The sequence below is a fragment of the Drosophila bipectinata genome, chromosome 2R, assembly GCF_030179905.1.
Source record: "Drosophila bipectinata strain 14024-0381.07 chromosome 2R, DbipHiC1v2, whole genome shotgun sequence".
NCBI classification, from domain to species: domain Eukaryota; kingdom Metazoa; phylum Arthropoda; class Insecta; order Diptera; family Drosophilidae; genus Drosophila; species Drosophila bipectinata.
The window spans coordinates 16,451,198-16,468,160 of NC_091737.1; the positions used below are offsets into that span (position 1 = coordinate 16,451,198).

Sequence of the window (16,963 nt, forward strand, 5' to 3'; positions counted from 1 at the left end):
AATCTTAGTACACCCTCAAGTTGAATCATAGCTGTAGTTTCATATTGGGGTCTTGGGGGCAGAGTAAGATTCTAATGTTTATGTGGGCAACCCGATCCGATATCAGCAATCACTTATGTACGACCTTTAGAACACATGCTTGGCAGAACACTTCGCAACAGCCGAATTTTTACCCCCAATACTTGGTTTATTGATAAGGAGTTCAATCCACTTTTTTGTATTGCCAGCTTGGGATTTGTGTCGCTCTTATCAGTCGTGGGTCTTCATTGAACAATTGCTGATTCATTCACATGATATTACATGACACTTTGTATATATTTTTTTTGCTTCTCGAATTGCCTTTGTCACTTTTGAACTGAAATATGAAGCCAAAGGGCAGCTTACTCATTGACCTTGTCTTTTGATTAAGACAAGGGTCAGGCGGGTCAGGCAGCCCAGGTAGCAGCCGCTAAATTAGTTTATAGTTTTCTTATTATACATTACATTAAGTCACTGCTTAGCACCATAAACTGGTCTATCTGCGGATCAACCGTTTTCATCTGCATGCAGAGTAAATATACTTATAACGTTCATAATTATTTTATTTTTGAGCGGATTAATGTCATTGAAAAGCCTCAATAACCAAACACTAAAAATTCAATAAAGTTTTATACAAAATTTAGTATGTATTGCTTTCAGTTATGAGTTCTATTAGAAAAAATTTCCATTTGATGTTTAACATTTTCTTAAATAAAATAATCACATTATTCTTAATACTTAAAAAGTATATACATTCATTGTATAATAAGCTTAGCGTTCTTGGAGTTTTTAATGTACTTGTCCTTGTGCTCTTCAAATAATACTTTAATGGCCTCGATGACCTGGCCATGAACTTTGTCCACGTACTCCGAATCAGGTTGAGCGCTTTTCACCACATCAATAGGTGAGCCAACTGAGAAAACACAATAATGAATTAGGTTTTAATCATACCAAAAATATGTCATAAATTAACTTACCAACTTGAACGATTCGTCGGCGGAATGGCAAGAATCCAAAAGTGTAGTTAAAGAAACCCCGACCCACGGGAATCAACGGGGAAACGCCAGTGAGTTTCTTAACCAAGTTTTGGAATTTTCGAAGCAGAGAATCTGGGGGATTGGCCACTTGATCAAAAATGTCCACCTCGCCAAATGAAATGGAGGGAACAATAGAGGAGCTGCAGTTAAAATATAATTATTAATGATTTAAATTCATTATTAGACAAACACTAACCCTGTACGAATGGCCATTTTAACAAAACCCTTGCGGTTCTTCAGGGTCAAAATATACTGGCCAGGATGCGAGTCCATCGCCTCCTGGGCACCACCCACCAGAATAGCCACCGCATTGGAGGTGAAGCCATCGCTGTTTTCCTTGTGCTTGGGATCATTCGATTTGCTGAGCATCCGAAGTAGAGCCTCCTTGGACACCGACACCAAGCCCCAGCAGCGCAGGACCTCACGCATGAAAGGAACATGAAAATGCTGATCCAGAGTGCCCAGTTTGGGGCGCACCTGGGGGAACAACTCCAGCCACTTGGAGATCTCGACACCCATGTTAATGCCAATGCCAGTACTGCAAACCGAATCAGTGTCTATTTATAATGAATCGATAAGATTGGTTGTCAGTAAATCATACCCAAGAATGCCATGAGGAAAGCTGGCCAATATGTAGTTGCGGTTGGCAGGCAAATCAGCGGTCTTTACCAGCTCCACGGGGAAATAATCGCGATAGTACCGATGCAAGCGATTAGTTCTAGTTATCATCCAGCTTAAAATAGGGTTCAAGATGCCAATTTTGTGAGTCTTATCTTTCGAGAACAACTTACCCATTGTTATCCACAACAGATTGGGTTTTTTTATGGTGAACATAAACATAACCCAAGTACAGTAGCATCAAGCTGCGCAGCCAAAGACCTCCATAGATCTATGAGTGTGATTGTGTATTTTTGAGTTATTTTTTATCATAAACATAATTCGGAAATATCCTACCAGAGAACCAGCAACTAGTAGAAACGATGTTGATAGGAGCACCAACAGCATGGAGGTAAAAAATGCTGTCACTACAATCTGAAGACGACGTTCCAGAGGAACCCGAAGTGGTGCCCATTCGATTTTCATTTTAAGTCACTGTCAGTCCAATACTGTTCAATAATCCACCAGCTGCTCTATCGATGGTTCTCCCACGACTGAATGATATGGTAGCCAGCGGCGGTCAACTTTCTGTGCATTAAACTTATACTTATCCTTATCGGCTTTAGTTCTGATGTCGGGCGCCCGCATTAGTTGGCTAATCATTTACCAGCTACTGGGTCTGGGACTTTGTTTGGGGGCGATGGGAATTCGCGATTAGAGTGATAAAGGTGATATTGGTTGTTTTACAGCTAACGTCTGGTAATCGGCAATCACATTTTTTTTTGGTGCAAAGGTATGCGGCTATTCCCAACAACAGATATCGTCTTTTAAATTATAGCACCTTTTGAGTTAAAGAGTTGAGTGATTCAATTAAGTTTATTTTGTATTTTCGGTGAGTAACTATGATAAGAGTTAAAGATTCGTATGCCATTTTATTGGTACTAATTAAAAGGTGGTCTTCTAGACTAAGCTAAACTACACAAGCTATAGTGCATGATGAAACAATTGATTCAAACGAGGTAATCATGTTTAACCAAGGCAAAGTCCAACCACGTTTAAAAAGTTCAACCTGTTTTCTTTATAAAAAACAACTATGTTAAAAGTCTATTAGCCAAAAGTATATTTAAACCGCTTTAAAAATTTAAATTAAAATAAGAAGTAAATATTTACAACTAAGCACATGCTTTTATTTCTTTTCAAAATTTATTGCCCCAATTTTCAAACTGATTTTGGTATATACTGTTTAGTCAACACTTGAAACTATCGATAGTCATTTCATATTAAGCTTTTAGTGATGGCACTAAAGTTCAATAACTTTGTCGATTGATTTTATTTTATTTAAAAATTGTATCCCTATTTACAAATTCACAAAAAATATAACAAAATCGCAACTTAAAAAAATAATAAATTGTTCTGTAATTAATGCTTATAAAGCATTATTTTGATCACATTAAAAATATAGATAATAATTCCGTTGACTAGTGAATGACAAGCTTGGTATTCTTGGCATTTGGGATGTATTGATCCTTGTACTGGGCAAACATCTTCTCCAGGGCCTCAATGACTTGATTGTGGATTTTATCTACGTAGGCAGGATCCGGTTTATCGCTCTTGATCACATCAATGGGGGAACCAACTAAAATTTTAGTTTTGATTAGTAACGAAGGATAATATTTGGAAGAATCTAAGACTCACCAACTTGAACGATGCGGCGACGATTAGGCAGAAAGCCAAATGTATAATTAAAGATTCCTCGGCCCACAGGAACCAAAGGCGAAATTCCTGTCAGCTTTTTCACAAAGTCCTGGAAGTGACGAATCTTTGAGTGGGGTGGATTAGCCACTTGGTCAAGAATGTCCACCTCGCCAAAAGAGAATGTTGGTACTATTGAGGAACTGAAATAAAGTAATAGTTATTGAAAGATTAATACGAATTGACATTAAATCTCCACTTACCCCGTTCGAATGGCCATTTTGACAAAACCCTTTCGATTTTTCAAAGTCAAAATATATTTTCCTGGATGGGAATCTAGTGCCTCTTGGGCACCACCCACCAAAATGGCAACCGCATTGGAGGTGAAGCCATCTTGATTGTCCTTATGCTTGGGATCATTGGATTTGGTCAACAAATAGACTAAAGCCTCCTTGGATACGGAGACCAAGCCCCAGGATTTCAGCAGTCCACGCACAATAGGGGTCAAGAAATTCTGGTCAAGAGTGGCAACCTTTGGCCTGACTTGAGGAAATAGTTCCAGCCACTTGGAGATGTCTAGACCCATGTTGGTGGAAATGCCAGTCCTATCGGGGGTTTCAACATTTACATAAGTGTGTATACAAAAGTTTCGTCACTTGAGGCGGATCGATAAGATTCGCTATCAGTCAACAAGTCTTACCCCAGAATTCCATGGGGAAAGCTGGCCATAATATAGTTTTTGTTGGGGGGAAGTTCGGCGGTTTTGACCAACTGCACGGGAAAGTAGTCTCGATAATGCCGAAATAGCCAATTATTACGGAAAATCTTCAAGCTAGAAGGGTTTTAATTTTATGAACTATTTTTTATTATCTTTACTAAGATTTTAAGCTTACCCATTGCCGTCCATGATAGAGTGGGTTCTTCTATGATCCACAAAAACGTAGACCAAATAAATAATGGTTAGAGTACGCAAGTATAGACCGCCATAGATCTTTTTAAAACATAGTTTTGATTTAAATAGTATAACCATTTAATGTTTAATTTTATTTACCAGAAAAGCAGCCGTCAGAAAGTACGAGCCCAGGGAAAGCAACATAAACGAAAGTATGAAGAAAGCCATGGCAAATGCTTGCCGCCTTCGTTCAATTGGAACATTTTTGGGAGCCCACTCGATTTTCATGTTTAAAATATTGAAGCACTCTTCACTCTTAACAATTATTAAGTAGCGACTCTAAGAACGGTCCTCCAACGACTGAAAAAAAATTCCAATGTTTAAGTTACTTTTTTCTTATCCTTATCAGTATCCGCCGATGGCGCGAACCGGTGCCTATCGGTAACAGTTGTTAACAAAAAATAATATGAAAAAAAAGAATGTTGGCCAGTTAATGGCTATTTGCTTGGGGTGGTTAAAAATTCTTATAATCGCGATGACTTTAAATAGACGTCTGGTTGCAATTATCGTCACTCTTATCACGGCCAACAGCCGGCAAATGAAAACGTTTGCTTGAAATCACACTCTCCGAGTTTTGTTTCCATTTTTTTCTGGTTCCTTGATTTGGCTTTTATTAGAGTTGAAGTAATAATTACAAGTGATTTTCCAATTCAAATGTCATTAAAATGAGAACGAAACTTGTTTTGCAAATTATGGCAATTAACTCATATTGAACAGAATGACTGTTTTAAAAAGATAAGCTTTGGAACATCATGTTGTTTTTGAGGGAAAATAGGTTATCCAAAATCACATATTTTTTAAATTTAAAATTCACATGTTTATGATTATTAAGTACTTTGTAAAGGTAATTAAATCCAAAGTGAGTTTTAATATAATTTAATATTTAAATGTCATTAGAAAGAGAACGAAACTTGTTTATGACTCGTTTTGTAAGTTATGTCTCGTTAACCGCTGGCATGTTCATAAAATAGTCACAGTGTAATCTTTGGATCACCAAGGACATTATTTATTCATAAAAGCACTACATATATTTTTATAAATAGGTATAAATATATTTATTGAAATGCCAATTACCTTCAAAGCTATGATGTGAGAGTCTCTCGGTTACATTTATTTATTTTTGTTTGGAGAAGTCGCACGCTTTTTTATTGTTTACACACGTAATGGTTCGTTATCGCATTTTGAGAGCAGAACCGATGAGACGAACGTTCAATTTGTAAATAAACCACAGAGCAGCGTGCACAAAGTCAGAGAGCAATACATGAGATTCTCATATGGGAATTAAACGATGCAACAATTGAGTCAGAGGCCGTAATTGTGGGTTCTAAAGCCTTATAAACTGACTCAGTGGCAACAGAGGTCATGTACTAAAAAGTGCATTTGGAATTGTTTTTATTATTGTAAAATGATACACATTTAATCGTTTCAAATTCAAAACTTTATTTTTGAGTTCAATTTAGATAATTTAGTAATGTTTAGAGTTCAATTTAGTAATGTTTTGTAAGGGCCGCTTTAAATGGTTTGTCCATTGAGTATTTAAAATGAGCGCCAAACTGGTTTTTAAAAAGGATCGGAATGTTTTACAACACTAAAGCCCTTTTTATCGATAAGCATTGATTGCCGCCAAAATTAAAATTAAACTTCGTAGACATATTGGAAAGCCAACTGAAGAAACTCCAATAAATATAGTTACATATTTAATTTTCTATTTTATTAAATGCCAATCGAATAAAGGTAATAAAAGTTCGGAAAATAAATTTCCCAATTTCTGCTTTCGTTACAATTACAAAGTGACGATCCAATTTTTGCATTTCAAATGACCCCTAGGCCGATCCACTCCATTGCATGGAACAGAGCCGTGAAGTACCGCCAAAGAAGTGAAAAAACAAAACAAAATAGCACAAAATTTATTCACCCAGTCACCGTTTATCATGATTTCTTTATACACCGTATTCCTCCGTCGCATTTTCGGTCTCAGTTTGATCTGATAATCCCAGAACGGAGGTTGCTATTGATCTTATAAAGTGAAATACCTAATTTCAAAGCTTTTAACAATAAAAAACTAACAAATAATAAGATAGATTCAAAGTTCAGTTTAGTTCAGTGCAATAATTTAAAAAAGTGTTTAAAGAACGGGTTCACACAAAGAAATTTATTCTCAAGAAAGTTGGGAATTATGGTGATTTTTTATGCCCGATATGCATTTCTATTCTGGTTCTTTGTGGGTACCAACCAAGGTCAACTGATGCGTTTGACCCAAATCTCCGAGGACGAGACTCTGCTCAATGTAACCTCTTGCACACAAAATTGTCTTGAAATTGGGGAAAATGTACGTATGTGTCCAGGTGCTTGGCTCCAATAGTGCTGGCTATTTGGCTTCTTTCTATTTAAGCTATTTTTATCTAATTTCTGCAGGATTTTAAAGGCTGCTTCAGGTCCTGTCGTTTTAATGGCACTGCTCCAGCTCCATTACGAAAAGTCCAGGACAACTTTCAGCTTCAGATGCAATGCCATACAGAGTCCCAGCTAGTTTTCCGCATCAACTGGGTCCAACACAGCAAAGGAAACGATACTGCTCCAAACGTCACTTATATAATTAAATTGGATCTTGCCAACAACGATTTTGATGAGACTACTCTTTACCTGGTAAAAAAATAATATAAAATGGCAAAATAAACGGGTCTTCTTGATATAAATATGTATATTTCAGTCCGATGACAATTTCCTGGAGTTGCCTGATTTAAGAGCCAATTGCAGTTACAATGTTACAGCTTTGGCGGTACATGGAGATGGAAGTTATTCCTTTATAACCAAGGATGTCACTTTTTCCACTCTCATGAGAGGCTATCAACCTAGTAAAATGGGAGCTGTAACTCTGGTTGGTTTTCTTCCTCAAGACGGGGATCTTCAGCATATATCTGCTGAGATTGAGTGGCAACCATCAGCAGGTTGGTAGTCATATTATTGTTTAAAATAACAATAAAACAATAGGTTTTAAAAAAAATATTTATATTTCAGAAAGGAATTGCTTTTTTGACATGGTATCCTATTCCACCAATAGCGTCAATATGGACGAACCTAAGGTTGAGACCTTTCGTGATGTGAGTATTTTAGCTACAAACCATAAACTTGGACCTGTTTTATGCTTTAATTTAGCTAACAAAACAACACCGACACACCTTGGACAATCTGGAATTTGGAAAAAACTATTTAGTTGGCGTAAGGACAGTCAATATCATGAATCGATTGGAAAGTGAGGTGGAATGGCTTACGGTAGAGGTGCCCACTTGCTTGGAGTGGTATCCCTTCAACTACACGCTTTGCTGTAAGATATACTCAACTTAAAGGTTGTGAAAATCCCCTAAATAACCCTATTTTTCAGCCCCCCATAAACCGGAGAATTTAAGTGTCCTGCAGGAGCAATATCTACCAAATACTTTAGCCTTAAATATCACTTGGACGCGTCCCACGCACCTGCCGGATAACTATACCCTGCTAATTTATGACTTGTATGTGGGTGGTTCAAAGATGAACTATACGCTGGACAAAAACGAAAGTCACTTTTTCATACCAAAGATCACTGTAAAAGGTCCCAGCTTTGACGTATACTTAATAGCCGAATCCGAGGGAGGCACAAATATAACACATTTAAACCTCATAAAAGCACCTTTTGAATCTTGGCTAAGTGGTAGGTGACCAAAAAAACCAACAAACATTATTAAAGCTTAACTCTAATTACTCGCTATATAGGAGGCAACCTGGCCAAGCTAATAATCTTCATAATTGTGCCCATTTTTTGCATTGTCATGCTCTGCTCCTTGACCCTGTGCCGGCGAAATCGGCAGGATTGTCAAGCCCTGGAAATGGAGTCGAAGGATGGAAAGGCTGTCGGGAATCAGGCCAGCGATTTCCATCAGTCCATCATGGATAGCAGTGGCCTAGGATTGGTCACCCTGTTGGCTAACGAAAGTCTGGACATTATTGACGAGTTGGAGGTGGAACCGCGTTCAGTGCTCTTGCAGGATGTCCTGGGCGAGGGAGCTTTTGGTTTGGTGCGACGAGGAGTATACAAAAAACGACAAGTGGCAGTCAAGCTGCTAAAAGGTAAGCTTATAAAATTTTAATTATTTTTATTTTCAAATCCAAAACCTTTTTTTTCAGACGAACCCAACGAGGAGGATGTGTATGCCTTCAAGTGCGAAATACAGATGCTGAAAGCTGTGGGGAAGCATCCGAATATTGTGGGAATTGTGGGCTATTCTACACGTTGCAGCAAAAGGATGATGTTGCTCATTGAATATTGTAGTCTGGGAAGCTTGCAGAACTTTCTACGGTGGGAGATTAATAATCTTTAAAAACTGTTAAAAAAATGTAACAATTATTTTAGAGAGGAATGGAAATTCCGGCAGGAGGGTTCTGCCATTGGTGTCAAACAAAATATCGAAGAGAATATTGAGAAACGCCGCTTCCATCGTCCTAGCCGTAGTTCCATTCATGATCGGATCGAGGACATTAATATCTCCATGCTGTCCACCGTGGAGGAGGAAAGTGAAGCTGATCAGACTAAAACCAGCAGTCGAGTGGAGACCTACACACTAACTCGAATAACCAATGCAGCAAATAATCAGGGTTATGGATTGGAGGATATAGAAAATATAGGTGCTCATCCTGTACAATGTGCAGATATCCAAGAGGAGAAGCCAAACATACAACGCACTTTTGAAAACAAAGAGTATTTCAACACTTTGGACTCAACAGATGCCAACAAGAATTTAACAAGAGTTCCCTTGAAATACGCGGATTTACTTGATATCGCCCAACAAGTGGCTGTTGGAATGGTAACGATTATAATTTAGAAAAACCCAATTATAAGTCTTATCTTCTTTCCTAGGAATTTCTAGCTCAGAACAAAGTTGTTCATCGCGATCTTGCAGCCAGAAATGTTTTAATTTCACTGGATCGGAGCATTAAGATTGCTGATTTTGGGTGAGTAATACATACTAAGAAAATACACAAATTTTATAAACTTGCCTATGCTTATTATATGTATTATGTCTAGATTAAGTCGGGATGTCTACCATGAGAATGTCTATCGAAAATCTGGAGGAAGCGGCAAACTGCCAATCAAGTGGCTGGCCTTGGAGTCACTCACCCATCAAGTTTACACCAGCCAGAGCGATGTGTAAGACAATAAATACTGTTAATACTTACTTAATATTCTTAAAAAAAAAACGAAAAGCTAACTTCGGGCGGAGCCTAAGTAATATACCCCTGCGGTTGAGATTGGACATTTATCGCACATATCGCATATAGGAGGCTGACCCCTAGAAAACCAATTTAATAGAACACAAAACTTAAAAAAGGTTTCCCAAGCTTCTATCTTCAAAAATACTAAAGTTTGGTTTTCGCCAAATACCAAATACTTTTTACGATAGTTCACTTATATGGCAGCTATAGGATGTAGTCCCCTATCCGGATGCGGATCTGATTCTCAAGCGGAGTACCTTAAACGAATTCTAGATCGATTCTCCACCATTCTGCATAAAAATCCTGAGACAAAATATTTTTTCGATTTTTTGTCCATTTTTCTTGAGGGAACCCCTTGAAAATGGGGTTTTTACCTATAGGGTCCACAGCGATGGCTATATCTTCCCCAATTCTCATCCGATTCTCAAGCGGAGTACCTTAAACGATTTCTAGATCGATTTCCCACCATTCTGCATCAAAATCCTGAGACAAAATATTTTTTAGATTTTTTGCCCTATTTTGTGATGGGATCCCTAGAAAATGGGGGTTTCCCTATATGGCCCACTGTGATGGCTATATCTTCCCCAATCCGGATCCGATTCTCAAGCGGAGTACCTTAAACGATTTCTAGACCGATTTCCCACCATTCTGCATCAAAATCCTGAGACAAAATATTTTTTAGATTTTTTGTCCATTTTTCGTGATGGGATCCCTTGGAAATGGGGTTTTTCCCTATATGGCCCACTGTGATGGCTATATCTTCCCCAATCCGGATCCGATTCTCAAGCGGAGTACCTTAAACGATTTCTAGATCGATTTCCCACTATTCTGCATCAAAATCCTGAGACAAAATTTTAAAAATTTTCCAGTTGGTCGTTTGGAGTATTACTCTATGAGATCACCACGCTTGGAGGAATGCCGTACCCTTCAGTTTCCCCTGGGGATCTCCTGCAGCTCCTGCGACAGGGTCACCGCATGAAACGTCCTGATGGCTGCACTGATGAAATGTAATTTTTTCTAATGATTAAGGAAGATCAGCATATTAATTAATTGCTTTATTTATCAGGTTTGCTTTAATGGAAAGCTGCTGGTGTTCCGTTCCCTCCCACAGACCTACATTTTCTGGCCTCAAGGAGCGACTGGGTGTCATGATCGGTGCTACCAACGAGATCCCTCAAAGGTTGCAGAAACTTCAGGCAGCATTGGACTCCACAGCGGAATCTAATGACAGTCTTCACAGGTGAGTTGATGACTAATAGAGATTAATGATACTTTTCTGAACTCTTCAATCTTAGTAAAGTGGAGACGTTGCCCAGCCATGAAGAAGCCTACTTGGAACCCCTGCAGTAAAGTTGGAGATCAATCAACATAAATTATTTAAGTGCAATATGATAAACTATTGAATATCCTATTCTAGAATTCGAAACCCAACTAAGACAAAGCTATAAAGCAGCTAGCATACTTCTACTTGGGAATAAAAATTAATGTTAAGTTTAAAATAATTTTAGAAGATTTTTCATGTTGTCGGGTATTTAAGACCTGACGTAAAATCTTGGACTTTGCACTTTGCGTCATCTTCTCCAGCTTAAATAATTTTTCCAATTTTTTTCCATTTTTTGTTTTTTTTTTGTGGCATTGAATTGACATTTCAACATGAACGTCCTCATCTTCGGAGGTGTAGACTTCGCAACAATCTGGCTTATTTGGAACTTGGTCCTTTTGATCGCCACGGCCTCTGAAAATTCGAAATTAAACGTCTTTGGAAGGTCCCAAAATGTGCATCCATTGCTGTCGACTAAGCCGGACTCCCTGTCCAAAAATCCCATACAGCTGTCCCCACTGTCCGGTACGCACCATCTCTAGATGCTGTCCTTTGGGTAGCTATACGATTCCGGGCGGTAAGCCCAAGTACGAACATCCCTGGATAAGGGGTAAGGATCCGAGGACTTTGCCAAATCCCTGTGTGGTGGGACCACCGCGTTGGCTGGAAACGAACCGGGAGGCTATTTTCGCCCTGGCCGCCAAGGTGAATCGGTCCCCAGAAGCTGCCCATTATCTGGTGATACAGTTACTGCACGCCAACTACAGGAAAGTAATGATGATATCCCGAAAAAGACGCACCTTTAAGGTGCCCTTGGCTGGCTATCCGGATCAGGATTGCTTTACTGCTGGCAATACGATTATTGATAGCAATGGTGATGTTATTGCTCCAATGGCTCCGGATACTCTGAGCAAGTTGCTCCTGATGATGCAGGACTACATCTTCCGTTTGAGGCTGCTAAACAGGAAGTACAAGTGGTATGGGAACGGGGATGATCACGGTAACATTCAATGCCTGCTGGGAGAGCAAGATGAACTGGTGCGACTGCTGAAAGGCCTCTTCGGAGGCAGTAGTGACATTGTGGCCGTCACGGATCTTCTCACGGCCCTAAACGAGCTGGACTTTCAAGATCTGTACACCAAGAAAAAGACAAAGGCATCTCCCTGGCTGGTGCGAGACATTTCCGATCTATATTTGGAAGTGACGGCACCGTCCGAAGAAGCCTCGCCAAGCCCACCAATAATTGGCGATGCCTTCCATATGTCGGACTATAAGCTGCCATTCACATATTCAACAAGAGGGAATCCCAGTAAGGCCTTTATGCGAGGCAGGATGAGGCATATTGAGAGAAATGACGACACGACCCAAGAAGTTGTTAAGCCCAAAAAGGTGCGCAAAGGCAACTACGTGGCCAGAGAAATACCGCAGCTCTTCTTCGGGCCCTTCGACCGGAGAAACAGTGCCACTTGGATGTCCCGACACCCAGACACCCTCAGGTTAGGACCTACGGGCCAAATAGAAAAGCGCCGGGTGAAGCATTACAGGAACAGTATTGAAAATGCAAAATTCAAACGATTGGCAGATAGGATGTCCATACACAGCGAAAAGTCCGACAGATCGGGCGATTTCAAGGATATGTTCGGTCGCGATGTTTCCCATAAGAGGATTGGCAAAAGCCCCCGAGGCAGCTTTAAAAAAAAGAACCATAATAGGTCACGACGACAAAGCCAAACTTCAGCTTAAAGAAAATCCTTAAAATGGATTTTTTTTAGAAGACTAACCAAAGGTCGTGACTACTGAGCCCAAGTTACTCAAACATTGGAACAGTAGTCATGGTCTTTGGTTGGGCTCTGAAAAAAATGTATTCATTTCCTAAGAAATATTTTAATAAACTAAGAAAATCCATGTCATTTGTTTAAGAAATCACTCTTACAATTCTGATTTATAGTATGAATAATGGGTTTTTTAACATTATAGTTTTAAGGTCATTTGAACTGAATTTTTTTCAAACAAAGTACATCATTCAGATACAAAGTATTACGATAATATAATCGACAAACAAACGAGTGCAAAAAATGTTTCCCATTTTTGTTTACCCCCAATCGGAGTGCGAATACTAACAAGTTTTCTGTTGCAATTTTTGCAAAAACGTAAAATTAGAAAAACGACTTTAAACTCTCCGAAAATAATGAAGTGTTTTTATTAAAAATCCCCCATTCAAAACCACAAAAACTAAACAATACGATTGTATAAAGGTGTACTTCTATGCACATATATACATAATGGATTTACGTAAACATTAGTGTAGTTCTCCAGGTGGGAGAAGGGTCACTCCCACCGGCATCATTTATCTTTGGACTTCCTGCGGTACTCGAGGTTACGACTAGTTGCGGTTATATCCCAGGCCCAGAATATTACGTGCCTGTGATTAAAAAATTCGACTTTAGTGGAATGTACATGGATTATCCCAAGGGTTACTCACCGTCACGAAAGCTGAGTTGAAGGAACGTTGAAATGTGTGCGTCATGCCCTCGGTCTGGCTGAGCATCATCTGTAGTTGCACGGCCTCGTCCATTCTGTTCTTTAGGAACTCCCACGTATTGGCATGTCCTGGCGAGGTGTCTTGCAGCAGGTACAGCTCTGTCATCTTCATAATGGTGGCCAAGCCCACGCGCCGCGTGTACCATCCAAACTGCAATACAGAAAGCCATTAATATTTGAATATAACATTAAGGATGTCAGGACATCTTACATCTACGGATCGATCTCCGGAGTAGTAGCAAATATCGTCGACTAGGGTGAGCACCTGGGCAAGGGCTGTGGGTGCGTGCTGTGGCTGGGCAATTAGTGCCATGGCTTGGGGCCACTGTGCTTTGTAGGGTGCAATCATCTCCATGCGCTGCCGCACAGCCTGCACCAGGAAATCCATGGGGTTCTCCACCTCCTGTTTCCCATCGTCTGTCTTTTTCTGCAAACTCTCCACCAGCTCGGCATTGCACTTGCCATTGAAGTGGGACACCAGGGCGAAACCGCCCTCGGGGAACATGCCGTGCACCACACTGGGATAGCCGCTGTCCTCGGCACCCTGGACAATGGCCTGCCGGGACCAGCCATGCTGCGGTACATGCTGCAACGCAGCGTCTAAAATCTTGGACCTAATGGCATCAACCTTGGCTTGCTTAGCCTCGTCTTGTTGGCTATCGGTTCCTGTTCCTGCTGAGCCTCCTCCACCGGCAGCTTCCTTCTTTGTATCTTCAGCATCCCGCTCCTTTTCACGCTGTTCCTCTCGCGCCCGGAAAGAGTCCAAGTTGCTTGTCTTATTATCGCTGGCATACCTTCTCGACAGCAGGAAGGTGAGAGGTCTGGGCTGCAAGGTGGCTATTCTGGAACTCTGAGCATCTGCAATAGAGGGGTTAAGATCTAGGTAATTGCTGACCATAAAAATTCTAAACTGCCAAAATAAAATAGGTTCTAGCCATTTCGCAATGCAAAAATGGCATCTGTGGCTATTTAATTAGCACCCAGAACTGGCTCAATTATCCGCTTAATTATCGCCCAAGTCGAGACCCCCAAAACCCCCAAAGATCAGTTTCAGTTTCGTTTTTGTTTACTTGTTTACTCATACTATTTACGGTAATCATTTCGCTTTCATTATGGACATATTATAAGTTAGGCATCCGAGGGGAGCCGTCGCTTGCGAGCGGCCAGCTCGATGCATTCGTTGGCCCGCACGTAGAGAGCCAGCAGGGTTTCCAAGCTGGTGATAGAGCTGGCCAGCACCTCGAGTTTCTCCTTGCGTCCAATGTCCGGTAGGTGGGTGTCTCCATCGCCGCCGGCCATTCCGCTATTGGAGATGTTCACGGCCAGCATGTTTAGCTGGCGTTGCATCAGCGCATCGTCCGAAGCACTCTGTCCGTTCTCCACCCGCTCCATGTACGCCTTGTAGTGGGCCATGGAGAAGTCCAGGGCCTTGCCCAGCGGCACTAGAAATCGCTTCTCGATTTCCGGCAGAATGTGCCAGAATCCAGTCAAATTATTCTCGTCCCTCAGCGAAAAATATCGCAAAATATTGAGGGCATTGCAGAGGCGATCGGCATTCAGCAGCAAGTCCGACTTAACATCGTGAGGCAGGACACAGACGCACAGCAGCAGCATCTCCCGGAACATCTCTCCGCTGAAGACATCTGGCAGAAGCGAGCCCTTTCTTAAATACTCATCCGCCAGATCCTTGTACATCGCACTAAGATAGCCCATCAGTCCGTCGTGTTGGAGTGTTTCCAGAAGGTTTTTGATTATCAGGTACTTTCCCTGATCTTCGAATGCCACGATATACCGCCGGAGAACGTTTAGGCCTATTTGGCGGAGAGACACCTGCGGGGAGTAACCCACAATTTTGCACAGAGCCTCGCAGAAGCGTTTGTGGACGTCCAGCTGAAGGGAAGTGGCGGGCACAGGCTCCGATAGTAGATTTAGAATGCTTTCTTCCAAACGGAGACCACAGTGCTGGAGGGATGGCTCCTGCTGGTTAAGGAGAACCTCCACCAAATAGGCAATTGTCTCGAAGAGAAACTGCGGGGCGTAGATCCTGGGTGCGGTAAAGGGCATTAGGTTTCCGACGAACAGGGAATGATAGTACATGGCTACTGCATGCAGCGGCAGCTTGTCCTCGATGAGGAACAGATTGTGGCTGCTCATTTCGTAGACACCCTTGGAGGCATCCAGTTTCCTCTGCCATCTGGCGCGCGTTTCCACCAGGTTCAGCAGATAGTAGGGATCACCCAGGCCTTTGCTGGCATCCTGCGTAAGGCTTTCAACCACCTGATTGACGTACGTGCGTGTCATGTCCTCCTTTTCGATGTTCATCTGGAGCAGGGCCAGCGGGCGACCCAGAAGCTGAATGAAAAAACAGGTGAAGACGTTCCGACGGTTTATGGAGCAATCCCTGAAGACTTGGTCGTTGGGGCGCATATCCTGCTCCATGATTTCAGTAAAAAGTGGCTGCCGAAACAGCCCTACGGTGATGTAGTGGGCCAGCAGGTCCTCCACCTGCTCTTGCTGCTCAATCAGTCGGGCCTGCTCTTCGTCGTAGCCCTCTGAGAGATAATTTGGCAGAGGAAGGTCCTTGATTCGAGTGAACACACTCTGGAGGCACCACTCCACGGCCTGGGGCTTGTCGCGTCCCTGCCGCTGAAGGAGCACCTGCAGGGCGCGCAGATGGGCCCCAAAGACTGCCAAGCTGGAGCTCTCCTCGACGCGCTCCATCATCTCCAACATTAGCTCCTGCAACGGGGCATACTTGGCCAGCACCTTCAACAGTTCGTCGGAGCAGTCGAACAATTCCGGCTCCTCGGAGTACACAATGTCGCTTATATTTCCGGAGCACACTTCATGGTACAAATCCATGGCTATCAGTGGCAACTGCCGGGTGTTCCTCTCGGCCTCGTTGGGGCTGTTGAAAAGCATTCGCACGCCATCGTATGCTTTTTCCACCAGCAGCTGCTTAATGAGTTGCAGCAGATTGGCGGCCTCCTTGGGATCCGCCTGCGTCCTCACATCCATCGCCTGCTCCTGCTCCATCTCCATCTCCGGCTCCAGAGTTTCAAGCAAAATATCACGACTCAATTATGTTTTTCAGACATTAAAATTTTAGGAAAAAACTTTAGAATTTTACGCCGGCATTGGCAGTCGAATTTTTAACACTCCCCCCGTCCTTTTCCCTTCTCTCTTTCACTCACACGCGCACACTACTCGATCGAACAGCTGTTCGATTGCGGGCTCTCTTTCGTAATGACCACAGAAGCTTAATTATTCGCTTACAGTTGGGGCGCAGGTGTTTGGTTACTTACTGAGGGGCAGGAGCAGCTTCTGTAGGCGGATTAACTTGTGTAAACAGCGCACATTGGCCATTTCAGCGGCTTGAAGTCGTTGGTGCAATTGAAATTGTTTTTGGAATTCACCTGGAAGCCGAAGAAACCAGTGCTGCGAAGCGGCGATAGTTTTTCGGCCTACTGCGTTTTTACATATTTAAAAACTTTTAAATTTTATCCATTTGAGGCTAAGAATGTGTACGCGACTTCACTTAATAAACATAAGGTGAAT

At 41.7% G+C, this 16,963-nt stretch overlaps 6 protein-coding genes across 7 annotated transcripts; 2 read left to right on the forward strand and 4 right to left on the reverse strand.

Annotated features, from left to right (window-relative positions):
* Positions 1-640: 640 nt before the first annotated feature.
* Positions 641-2,729, reverse strand: Dgat2 (Diacylglycerol O-acyltransferase 2). The gene is made up of 6 exons (XM_017238861.3): positions 2,010-2,729; positions 1,847-1,944; positions 1,657-1,788; positions 1,252-1,593; positions 996-1,195; positions 641-931 (listed from the first exon to the last, which is right to left on the reverse strand). Exons 1-6 carry the CDS (start codon positions 2,136-2,138, stop codon positions 774-776), a joined length of 1,059 nt encoding a protein of 352 aa, XP_017094350.2. The 5' UTR covers positions 2,139-2,729; the 3' UTR covers positions 641-773.
* A 237-nt stretch (positions 2,730-2,966) lies between these two features.
* On the reverse strand, positions 2,967-5,503 carry LOC108123614 (diacylglycerol O-acyltransferase 2). The gene is made up of 7 exons (XM_017238863.3): positions 5,371-5,503; positions 4,396-4,596; positions 4,238-4,335; positions 4,045-4,176; positions 3,608-3,949; positions 3,348-3,547; positions 2,967-3,288 (listed from the first exon to the last, which is right to left on the reverse strand). Exons 2-7 carry the CDS (start codon positions 4,522-4,524, stop codon positions 3,131-3,133), a joined length of 1,059 nt encoding a protein of 352 aa, XP_017094352.2. The 5' UTR covers positions 4,525-4,596; positions 5,371-5,503; the 3' UTR covers positions 2,967-3,130.
* Positions 5,504-6,273: 770 nt separating this feature from the next.
* Positions 6,274-10,994, forward strand: tor (tyrosine protein kinase receptor torso). 2 transcript variants are annotated; one of them, XM_017238508.3, is made up of 14 exons: positions 6,274-6,625; positions 6,712-6,942; positions 7,007-7,244; positions 7,315-7,397; positions 7,453-7,621; positions 7,679-7,984; positions 8,047-8,400; positions 8,458-8,629; positions 8,684-9,134; positions 9,188-9,282; positions 9,356-9,478; positions 10,413-10,550; positions 10,610-10,783; positions 10,839-10,994. In XM_017238508.3, exons 1-14 carry the CDS (start codon positions 6,473-6,475, stop codon positions 10,891-10,893), a joined length of 2,742 nt encoding a protein of 913 aa, XP_017093997.2. In that variant the 5' UTR covers positions 6,274-6,472; the 3' UTR covers positions 10,894-10,994. The 2 variants fall into 2 exon arrangements, with proteins under 2 accessions (XP_017093997.2, XP_070135074.1); XM_070278973.1 differs by lacking the exons at positions 6,274-6,625; positions 6,712-6,942 and having other exon boundaries at positions 7,132-7,244; positions 7,358-7,397.
* Positions 10,995-11,157: 163 nt separating this feature from the next.
* On the forward strand, positions 11,158-12,765 carry LOC108123424 (uncharacterized). The gene has a single exon (XM_017238550.3). The coding sequence runs from the start codon at positions 11,318-11,320 to the stop codon at positions 12,605-12,607; it is 1,290 nt and encodes a 429-aa protein (XP_017094039.2). The 5' UTR covers positions 11,158-11,317; the 3' UTR covers positions 12,608-12,765.
* Positions 12,766-13,040: 275 nt separating this feature from the next.
* Positions 13,041-16,882, reverse strand: Coq9 (ubiquinone biosynthesis protein COQ9, mitochondrial). Its single transcript, XM_017238847.3, has 4 exons — positions 16,711-16,882; positions 13,617-14,263; positions 13,347-13,556; positions 13,041-13,286 (listed from the first exon to the last, which is right to left on the reverse strand). Exons 1-4 carry the CDS (start codon positions 16,769-16,771, stop codon positions 13,248-13,250), a joined length of 957 nt encoding a protein of 318 aa, XP_017094336.2. The 5' UTR covers positions 16,772-16,882; the 3' UTR covers positions 13,041-13,247.
* Positions 14,460-16,711, reverse strand: LOC108123603 (glomulin). The gene has a single exon (XM_017238846.3). The coding sequence runs from the start codon at positions 16,445-16,447 to the stop codon at positions 14,534-14,536; it is 1,914 nt and encodes a 637-aa protein (XP_017094335.2). The 5' UTR covers positions 16,448-16,711; the 3' UTR covers positions 14,460-14,533.
* Positions 16,883-16,963: the final 81 nt, after the last annotated feature.

Bases quoted from the DNA above. Each gene is read 5' to 3' on its own strand.
- Dgat2 (XM_017238861.3), bottom strand. From the start codon at position 2,138: ATGAAAATCGAATGGGCACCACTTCGGGTTCCTCTGGAACGTCGTCTT. The intron at 1,196-1,251 runs GTTAGTGTTTGT...TTTTAACTGCAG, and splicing joins AAAATGGCCATTCGTACAGG to CTCCTCTATTGTTCCCTCCA. The intron at 932-995 runs GTAAGTTAATTT...GTGTTTTCTCAG, and splicing joins CCGACGAATCGTTCAAGTTG to TTGGCTCACCTATTGATGTG.
- LOC108123614 (XM_017238863.3), bottom strand. From the start codon at position 4,524: ATGAAAATCGAGTGGGCTCCCAAAAATGTTCCAATTGAACGAAGGCGG. The intron at 4,336-4,395 runs GTAAATAAAATT...TGTTTTAAAAAG, and splicing joins TTCTGACGGCTGCTTTTCTG to ATCTATGGCGGTCTATACTT. The intron at 3,950-4,044 runs GTAAGACTTGTT...AACCCCCGATAG, and splicing joins TTTCCCCATGGAATTCTGGG to GACTGGCATTTCCACCAACA.
- tor (XM_017238508.3), top strand. From the start codon at position 6,473: ATGGTGATTTTTTATGCCCGATATGCATTTCTATTCTGGTTCTTTGTG. The intron at 6,943-7,006 runs GTAAAAAAATAA...TGTATATTTCAG, and splicing joins ATGAGACTACTCTTTACCTG to TCCGATGACAATTTCCTGGA. The intron at 7,245-7,314 runs GTTGGTAGTCAT...TTTATATTTCAG, and splicing joins TGAGTGGCAACCATCAGCAG to AAAGGAATTGCTTTTTTGAC.
- LOC108123424 (XM_017238550.3), top strand. From the start codon at position 11,318: ATGTGCATCCATTGCTGTCGACTAAGCCGGACTCCCTGTCCAAAAATC.
- LOC108123603 (XM_017238846.3), bottom strand. From the start codon at position 16,447: ATGGAGATGGAGCAGGAGCAGGCGATGGATGTGAGGACGCAGGCGGAT.
- Coq9 (XM_017238847.3), bottom strand. From the start codon at position 16,771: ATGGCCAATGTGCGCTGTTTACACAAGTTAATCCGCCTACAGAAGCTG. The intron at 13,557-13,616 runs GTAAGATGTCCT...TCTGTATTGCAG, and splicing joins CCGGAGATCGATCCGTAGAT to TTTGGATGGTACACGCGGCG. The intron at 13,287-13,346 runs GTGAGTAACCCT...TTTTAATCACAG, and splicing joins TCAACTCAGCTTTCGTGACG to GCACGTAATATTCTGGGCCT.